At 42.0% G+C, this 9,519-nt stretch overlaps 1 protein-coding gene across 1 annotated transcript in view; it reads left to right on the top strand.

Annotated features, from left to right (window-relative positions):
- The first annotated feature begins 784 nt into the window (after positions 1–784).
- LOC141134389 (uncharacterized) overlaps positions 785–9,519 on the top strand; it is an 87,492-nt gene continuing 78,757 nt past the window's right edge. The window contains 1 exon segment of the mRNA XM_073623955.1: positions 785–2,816. Within this exon segment, the coding sequence (XP_073480056.1) occupies positions 1,165–2,816 (1,652 nt within the window). The 5' untranslated portion in view covers positions 785–1,164.

Here is a 9,519-nt window from a genome sequence, read left to right as displayed (position 1 = left end):
ACACTTTAACTTTTCTGCAAAAAAATCAATATACGCTTATTGGGATTTTTTTTCACCAAAAATATGTAGCAGAATACATATTGGTCTAAATTGATGAAGAAATTAGATTTTTTAAATGTTTTTATTGGATATGTTTTATAACAACCGCCCCATGAAAAAGAAAAATATTTTTGAAAAAAAAAAAAAATTTTTGAAAAAAAAAAAAAATTTTTGAAAAAAAAAAATAATTTTTGAAAAAAAAAAATAATTTTTGAAAAAAAATAAAATCATTTTTGAAAAAAAAAATCATTTTTGAAAAAAAAAAATAATTTTTGAAAAAAAAAAAAAAAATCAATTTTGAAAAAAAAAATCATTTTTGATAAAAAAAAAATCATTTTTGAAAAAAAAAAAATATTTTTCAAACAAAAAATAATTAATTTTTGAAAAAAAAAATCATTTTTGAAACAAAAAAAAAAAAAAATCATTTTTGAAAAAAAACAATCATTTTTGGAAAAAAAAAATCGTTTTTGAAAAAAAAAATCGTTTTTGAAAAAAAAAAATTATCATTTTTTAAAAAAAAAAATCTTTTTGAAAAAAAAAAAAAATCATTTTTGAAACAAAAAAAAATCAATCTTGAAAAAAAAAATTATTTTTGAAAAAAAAATTCATTTTTGAAAAAAAAATTCATTTTTGAAAAAAAAAAATCATTTTTGAAAAAAAAAATTCATTTTTGAAAAAAAAAAAACATTTTTGAAAAAAAAAATCATTTTTGAAAAAAAAAAAAAAATTTTTTGAAAACAAAAAAAAATCATTTTTTTGAAAACAAAAACAAAATCATTTTTGAAAAAAATGTTCAGCTCTTTCAGCTAATGATGGGACTTCAACTGTTTTACTACTATTTATACTTTTTAAAATATTAAGCTTTTTAACACTTTTCACAGTTACTCCGCCCACTCCAACCACACAACAGTTACTCCGCCCACTCCAACCACACAACAGTTACTCCGCCCACTCCACCCAGTTACTCCGCCCACTCCAGTTGTAGAGGCAAGAACACTTTTCACAATTTCCCCAGAAATTGTACCTTTTCTAGTTATTATTACTACTGCAAAACTAATCTTCTCCCTTCTGTACTCTGATCTCCGTGTCCTATAATATTCATCCAGCCTCACCCTGTGTAGGAGGATGTCACCCCTCCCCCATCCACATTCCTCTCCGGTGTCAGAGACCTTCAGTTTAGTTTCTCCTCCCCTGTCAGCGATGGCGTCTGGTGATCTGAGAGCTGAGCTGGAATGTTCCGTCTGTCTGAACATTTATACCGATCCTGTAACCCTGAAATGTGGTCACAACTTCTGCCGGGTCTGTATTGATCGTGTGCTGGATACACAGGAGGGGTCTGGAGGATATTCCTGTCCTGAATGTAGAGAGAAGTTTCCGGATCGGCCTGCACTGCAGAAGAACATGAAACTACGTAACATAGCAGAGACTTTCCTGTCTGCTCACCCAGATGAGGAGTCCGGGGTCTTCTGTACTCACTGTGTGGACTCTCCTGTACCTGCTGTTAGATCCTGTCTGCACTGTGAGGTTTCTCTGTGTGATAAACACCTGAGAGTCCACAAAAAGTCCCCAGAACACATCTTATGTGACCCCACCTTGTCCATGGAGAGCAGGAAATGCTCCATCCATAAGAAGATCCTGGAGTATTACTGCACTGAGGATGAGACCTGTATCTGTGTGTCCTGCAGTTTGGCTGGAGAACATCGGGGACACCAGGTGGAGACACTGGATGAGGCTTCTGAGAAGAAGAAGGAGACACTGAGGAATGTTCTGCAGAAACTTCTGACAAAGAGAGAGGAGATGGAGGAAAGAGTCCAGAGTCTGCAGGAACACAGGAGGAAAGTAGAAGAAGAAGAAGCTGGTGACACCGAGAGAGTCATTGCCCTGTTTAGAGATCTCAGGAGACGTCTGGAAGACCTGGAGAAGAGAGTCCTGAGGGAAATCTTCGGGAGGGCAGAGCGGATCTCCATCTCCATCCGGGATCTGGAAATAAAGAAGGAGGAGCTGTCCAGGAAGTTGCGTCACATTGAGGAGCTGTGTAACATGACGGATCCACTGACTGTCTTACAGGAATCAGACACAGGTGACTTGTGTGATACTGAGGATGGAGATAATGAGGACAGAGACAGACATGAGGAACTCCTCCATGATGGAGGGGGTCTGGATGTGGATGGGATATCACAAACATTACACACATTATCTGATATAATAACAGAGGTATATGTATACTATATACAGGGAGCTGCAGACATATTACTGGATGTGAACACAGCTTATAATGATCTACAGATATCAGATGACAGGAAAACTGTACCCAAGTCAGATATAGAGCAGAATTACCCAGAAACACCAGAGAGATTTCAGGATTGTTCTCAGGTGTTGAGCAGTCAGAGTTTCTCCTCAGGGAGACATTACTGGGATGTGGATGTCGGGGGGTCAGATGAATGGACAGTCGGGATGTGTTACCCCAGTATAGAGAGGGGAGGGGGGGAGGAGTCAGGGATTGGATGGAATAAGAAGTCCTGGGGATTGGGCTGGGATGATGATGATGATGAGTATTCAGTGGCACATGACAGTAAATGGTCCCTCTTACCCACCAATCTCTCCAGTAACAGAGTCAGGATATATCTGGATTATGAGGCCGGGCGGATCTCCTTTTATGATCTGTGTGACCCGATCCGACATCTCCACACCTTCACCACCACCTTCACTGAGCCCCTCCATGCTGGGATATATGTATTGTTAGGTTGTATAAAGATATGTGGGGGGAGGCGGGACATGTGAGAACTCCGCCCACAGTCTGGTGATGTCAGATAAAGGAGGGGAATTCATTTAATATTCATCCAATAGTATATAGCAGTGGGCGGGGCTTCCTGCAAGTTTTTCTACTATAAATAAATGTGAGATTTCTTACTGATCGTTGTGATTGGGTAGAATATCTGTCCAATTATTGGAGTAACAATAACACGTTCCTATTGGTCAGTGAGATATCTATCTATCTATCTATCTATCTATCTATCTATCTATCTATCTATCTATCTATCTATCTATCTATCTATCTATCTATCTATCTCCTCCTCCTGCCCCTCCCCCACATGTGGTCCCTCTGTGTGTGTGTGGGGGGGGGGGGCGCCATGATCAGACATAGAGGGGGGGTGTGGTCGCTGTGATGGGATAGGATGGGGTCACCTCTCCTCTCTGCCCCTCCCCCTCCATACAATCTATAGTACAAAGAAATGGAAATAAATGGAACAATCTGAGAGGAAATCTATGAAGACGTCATCTAGAGATTTATTACTGGAAGAAAAAAATGTGATCAGAGAGCCCAGACTGTTTTTAGGCAGAGTAGGTCAGGATTAGATCCCCTGTCAGGTTTTTTTCTTCTATCCGGGGCTGCATTACAGAGATTTCCCCTCACTTCCTGTCCCGGTGACAACATTTATCTAGACAGGAAATGATGGAACTCTCCAACATGAACACAGACTGAAATAAGAATGATATGTTTAGTATAATAAGGAAGGGGAAGGTTTAGTGTCCCTGTCAGATGTTTATATGTCTGTGTCCCTGTACAGATTTCTCTCACTCCTTGTATTGTTGTCACCAGGACAGGAAGTGAGAGGAAATCTCTCTAAGGCTGGGATCACATTGCTGTGCAGATCACATGTCATGTCTGTGTGATGTGAATTCAGCCATAGAAACTGTGTGACTGAAATCACATTCACACCAAAATGGTGCCGGACCCTTTTTTTGGTCCTCACTGGAATCGGATCACATTGGGTGTCACATCTATACAATCCGATTCCTGCACCATTTCAGCGTTTGCACTGCGATCTGCGAAGCGATCTGGGGGTGTCATTAACTTTCCATTGACTCCCCGCAGCGGTTCTCAGATGTCCGTGTGAACGTCCGGTGATTGAGGTGTGATGAAGGAACCCGCACAGGAATCGCACTGGTTCCCGCATCCCACAAGTCTCATCCCAGACTAAGGCTCCATTCACACCTATGCAGGTTGCTTTTCAGACTTTCTGATGTGCTTTTTGCTGTGCTTTCCGCAGGATTTTTACCGCAATTTGTTTTTTGGGGGTTTTTTTTTTCTTTTTTTTTTAGATAATTTGCTGTTTGGGCAGATTTAAAAATGCAAATTGCGGCAAAATCGCAGTAAAATCTCTGTAAAAACGCACTACATGCTTTTCTGCAGCTTCTCCATTGAAGTCTATTGAACCATAAAAAGCAAAAACCTTTTTGCGTTGAAAGCTCCATTCACTCCAATGTGTTTTTTCATTTTTTTTAACATGGATCCCTATGGAACACGTTCACATCAATGCATTTTTGTGCCTCTGCATTTTTGAAAAGTATCAGTGGAATTTTTTAGGCTCAATTCACATCTATGTCTGTTGATTTTGAGCGTTTCTGCAGTGCTTTTGGTGTTTTGAACATGCAATTTTACTGTGTTTTTGCCACGTTTTGTGTTTTTTTATGCTTTTTTTATCTTGGCAAATTTGTTGTTGGGTAGATTAAAAAAATGCAAAACAAAAATTGTGGCAAAAAATACAGTAAAATCGCACTACATGCTACATGCTCACTTAAGGCAGCCACATCCCCTCCCCCCACCCACTTCTATCCCCTTTCATAGCCCCCCATCAATCCATGTCAGATCCCTGAGTCCTCACCTCTGTAAGATACATGGTGGGTTATGTCGGAGCTTACACAGGACTGATAATGTCACCCCTCCATCATGTGACAGTATGTAAGTCCTGTGATTGGTCGCTCAGGTCTGATCACTGTATGGTGGGAGAAGATCACATGATCCCTCATACCCGGGAAAATGGGGACTTAGTGAGGACTTAGATGGAGGAACAACAAAGGAAAGTATAAGTGGGTGTGTACGACTCCTGTGTCACCTATAGAATGGGCGGAGCATTAGTTCTAGTGGCTCCTCCCAGTACATGAGCACTGTGTATAGTGAGATGGGACGGTGAAGAATTGTATACAGCGCCGGAGCTGGGAGAGAGAGAGCACAGAGTGTAATATGACGTATTGTCTGTGTCAGAGCTGTGATGTCATAGTAGGGAAATGGCTGCCGAGGGACCCAATGTGGAAAGTATAGATAGAGGTGTACTGGCTCTTTAAGAACAAATCTATCTATCTATCTATCTATCTATCTATCTATCTATCTATCTATCTATCTATCTATCTATCTATCTATCAGATTATAATGTGTAGACAGTCTCATTCCTTATTATTATTAATACATTTACAATGAGATTATACTATTGATTATTTTATTGTGTGAAGAAATAGAAATGAATAATGGGATGGTGTAGAATTGTATAATAGAGTGGTGGAGCTGAGAGAGAGAGCACAGAGTGTAATATGACTTATTGTCTGTGTTGCCTTGCCTAGGACAAAACTACAGTGTGAGTCCCCATTCATTTCAGAGATCTTTAAATAGGCTACAGTAGCAATAGCTTCAACTGATGCATCAGAGAAAATATGAATTTCCCTCCGGTAAACAGTTGAAATAGAACCTGGAACATAGCAGCGGGAAATCTGAAGTTTTCCTAGTGACTTCAAAGAATGTCTCCACCTTTCCCACTTGTGTTGATTCTCACTAGGTAAGGGAGTATCCCAGTCTATGTTCTCAGTAGATAACTGTCTTAGCAGAATCTTACCTTGAATGGTAACTGGAGCAAGAAAACCGAGTGGGTCATAGATGCTATTCACCACCGACAGGACTCCTCTCTTAGTGAAGGGTTTGTCACAAGTTGACACTTGGAAGGTGAATGTGTCTTGTTCGATGTTCCACAACAAAACCCAGACTTCGCTGTACAGGAGGCACATCTGTACCCAAATCAAGGTTTTTTAGACTGGTGGCATAGTCCTCAGAGTGAAAGGCATTCATAAGTTCCTGGCTGTTGGATATAATCTTGTGCAGTCTAATGCCGCGTACACACGGTCGGACTTTTCATCTACAAAAGTCCGACAGCCTGTCCAACAGACTTCCGGAGGACTTTCGGCAGACTTGCGGCGGATTTGTGGCAGACTTTCTAACGAACGGACTTGCCTACACACGACCACACAAAAGTCCGATGGATTCGTACGTGATGACGTACACCAGACTAAAATAAGGAAGTTCATAGCCAGTAGCCAATAGCTGCCCTAGCGTGGGTTTTTGTCCGTCGGACTAGCACACAGACGAGCGGATTTCGGGGTCCGTCGTAGTTACGACGTAAAGATTTGAAGCATGTTTCAAATCTAAAGTACGTCGGATTTGAGGCTAAAAAAGTCTGTTGAAAGTCCGGAGAAGCCCACACACGATCGGATTACCAGCCAGCTTTAGTCCGTCAGCGTCCGTTGGACTTTTGTAGACGAAAAGTCCGACCGTGTGTACGCGGCATAAGGTTTGCTGTAGCCAGCATCTCCTTTGTTCTGGTGAGGAGATCAATCGCTTCTTTAGCGGTTGGAAAAGACTTGAGTGCGTCATCAACGTAGAAGTTTCTTTCAACAAACTGACGAGCATCAGATCCATATTCTTCTTCTCCAGTCTGAGCTGTTCTCCTTAGCCCTTAAGTTGCCACTGCAGGAGAAGGACTGTTACCAAAGACATGTTCCTTCATTCGAAAGTCTATAACTTCCTTGTGGATGTCATTGTCTTTGTGCCATAGAAACCTGAGGTAGTTTATGTTGTCTTCTCTGACAATAAAGCAGTGAAACATCTGTTGAATGTCTGCCATAACTGCTACAGGTTCTTGTCTGAAGCGAATCAAGACTCCTATTAGACTGTTGTTCAAGTTAGGCCCTGTAAGGAGCATGTTGTTAAGAGAAACACCTTCATGCTGAGCACTGGAATCAAAGACAACTCTGATTTGGTCTGGTTTACATGGGTGATACATGCCAAAGGATGGAAGGTACCAGCATTCTTCTCCCTCCTTTAGTGAGGGTGCAGGCTCTGCATGATCTCTGTCAAATATATTTTGCATAAAGTCCACAAAGTGTCTTTGCATCTCTGGTTTCCTGCTTAAGTTGCGTTTTAAGGAGGAGAATCTACTGATGGCCTGTTGCAAGTTGTTGGACAGTCTCTCTCTTGGGAGACGAAAAGGTAGGGGTGCTACCCAGTTATTGGCATCGTCTTGAAAGAACTCATTGTCCATTACCTTGATGAATTCTTTGTCTTCCGTTGAAGGAGCCAGTATGTCATCTTCACTGGTTGTATTAAACACTGTAGAGCCGAAGTCGTCATCATGGCAGGAGAAAGGGCTTGTGTTACCTGAGATACCATGTTGCCATCCGTGGCTGGCTATCTTCTCTTTCACCCAGTAGTGATGTGGGCATGGCTCAAAGTAAGCATTTCGGCCATTTGGCAGAACATTTGTCTTGAATGACGAAATGTTGGTAGGTCTCTTCATTTTGCCTATACAGACGTTGCCTATGATGACCCACCCTAGATCCATGCGCTGAGCAAATGGGGCATCTGGGGGTCCACTGACTTGTCTGTGTACCTTGTGAATTCTTAGAATGTCTCTTCCTAACAGAAGAAGGATCTGAGCATCTTTGTCAAGCGGCGGTATCTCATTTGCTATTACCTTCAGGTGAGGGTGATGGAAAGCAGCAGCTGGAGTAGGGATTTCTTCCCTGTTAGCAGGTATCTGATTGCACTCGACAAGTTTAGGTAGGGGTAATTGCAAGTTACATTTGAGAGAAGATACCATGAATCCATGAGCCCTTCTTCCAGAAGCCTCTGTAGTTCCACTACAGGTACCCAAGGTGTAAGGATGAGTTTCGCCTTTTATCTCAAATACATTAAACAGTTCTGATTTTGCAAGCGATCTATTGCTCTGATTGTCTAAGATAGCATAGGCTTTTAGAGTCTTTTCTGGTTGGTCCTTGTGGTATATGTTCACCAAGCATATTTTAGCACAGGACTTATCACAGCGGTCTTCTCCACAAACTTCAGTGCAGGATGAAGAAATGATGGTAGAATTAGGCACTTGGTCTGTATTCTCCCCGCCATGCGTTAACCTGGGAGGAGCGTTAGCAAGTTGTGCAGAGCTGGGCTCAAGCGGATGTAGGGCTTGCACATGCTCTTCGGAGCCACACTCTATGCACTTGATGGATACATTACAGTCCCTTGCAAAATGTTCGGTAGAAGCACAGCACCTGAAACATACCCTAAATGTCTTTAAAAGCTCCTTAGGCTCTTCAAGAGGCTTTTTCCTAAAGCCAATACATTTTTTGAGGGGGTGTGGCTTCTTGTGAATGGGACACTCTCTGTTAGGGTTTTCAATCCTCCTACTCTGTCTGTCCGTGGCAACAACTGTGGTAGGAGTGGGAAGGATGTCAGGCTTTTTCACGGATACTGGGCCTCTACGGCTTCTATTGTTGCCCTGAAGACTGGTACTCTTAGGAAATGGTGAGAAGAGACTGTACTCACCGTAGGAAAAACTTGGATCATTCTTGGTCTCTGCGATTCTCCTGATGAAGTTGCAGAAGAAAGAGAATGGTGGGAAGGAAACCTTGTTCTCTTTTTTGTATGATGATCCTAGTGCAGACCATTTCTCTTGTACACCATACGGGAGCTTGGAGACAATTGGGTTTACCCCTCTTGCAGTGTCAAGGTAACTGAGTCCGGGTAGTTTTGGGTCTGCCTTGGCTAGCTGAAGCTCAACGAGAAGGTCACTCAGTCTCTGGAACTCCTTGTTGTCCTTACCAGATATCTTTGGGAAAGTTTCCAGGCGCATGAACAAGGCATTTTCTATAGCTTCTGGACTGCCATAACTTTGCTCTAGTCGCTCCCATGCAGCTGTGAGGCCTGCTGTAGGATTGTCCATGAAAACTGATCTTAATGGCTTAACACGTGCAGCAGATAGAGGACCAAGCCATCTAATCAGGAGATCCAATTCTTGAGCCTGTAATACCAAGATCGCTGATTACAGTTCTGAAAGCACATTTCCAACTTCTGTAGTTCTCAGGTTGGTCATCAAAACTTGTAAGACCAGTCTTTGTGAGCTCTCTGCGAAGTATGTACCTCACAAACTCTGCTGTCTCAGTTGTCTCTGCCTTTATGTGAGCTGTTGGCTGAACGGTGCTGATTGCACTATCTTTGACATTATTGTTAAAGGACACAGGTAAATATGGTGCAGCAGATGCGTTCAGGTGAGTTGCTTGCTTGAAGTCGGTTGTTCCAATGGTACGTTGATTCAATGCTGTACCGATGACAGGAAATTGATGACTTGCTTGCAGCTTGCTCTGATGCTCTGTGACATAAGAAGGAAGGTTAGGTAGGCAGGCAGGAAATGCATTGGAGTGATTTTGCATGCAGGAAGTTGCTGGAACCTCTTTAACTTGGAGCTGTGAAGGAGTTTCTAAGTTGCCAGGAGCATTGGAGACAATGGAGTGTATACTGCAGTGGCTTAGGACATAGTCTTTAGTGCGTTTGAGGGGATCTTCCATATCTGCTATGTTTAGGTTGATGCTGTCTTTCTC

The sequence above is a fragment of the Aquarana catesbeiana genome, linkage group LG03 (genome assembly GCF_042186555.1).
Source record: "Aquarana catesbeiana isolate 2022-GZ linkage group LG03, ASM4218655v1, whole genome shotgun sequence".
Lineage (NCBI taxonomy): Eukaryota > Metazoa > Chordata > Amphibia > Anura > Ranidae > Aquarana > Aquarana catesbeiana.
This window is presented reverse-complemented; position numbering and strand designations above follow the sequence as displayed.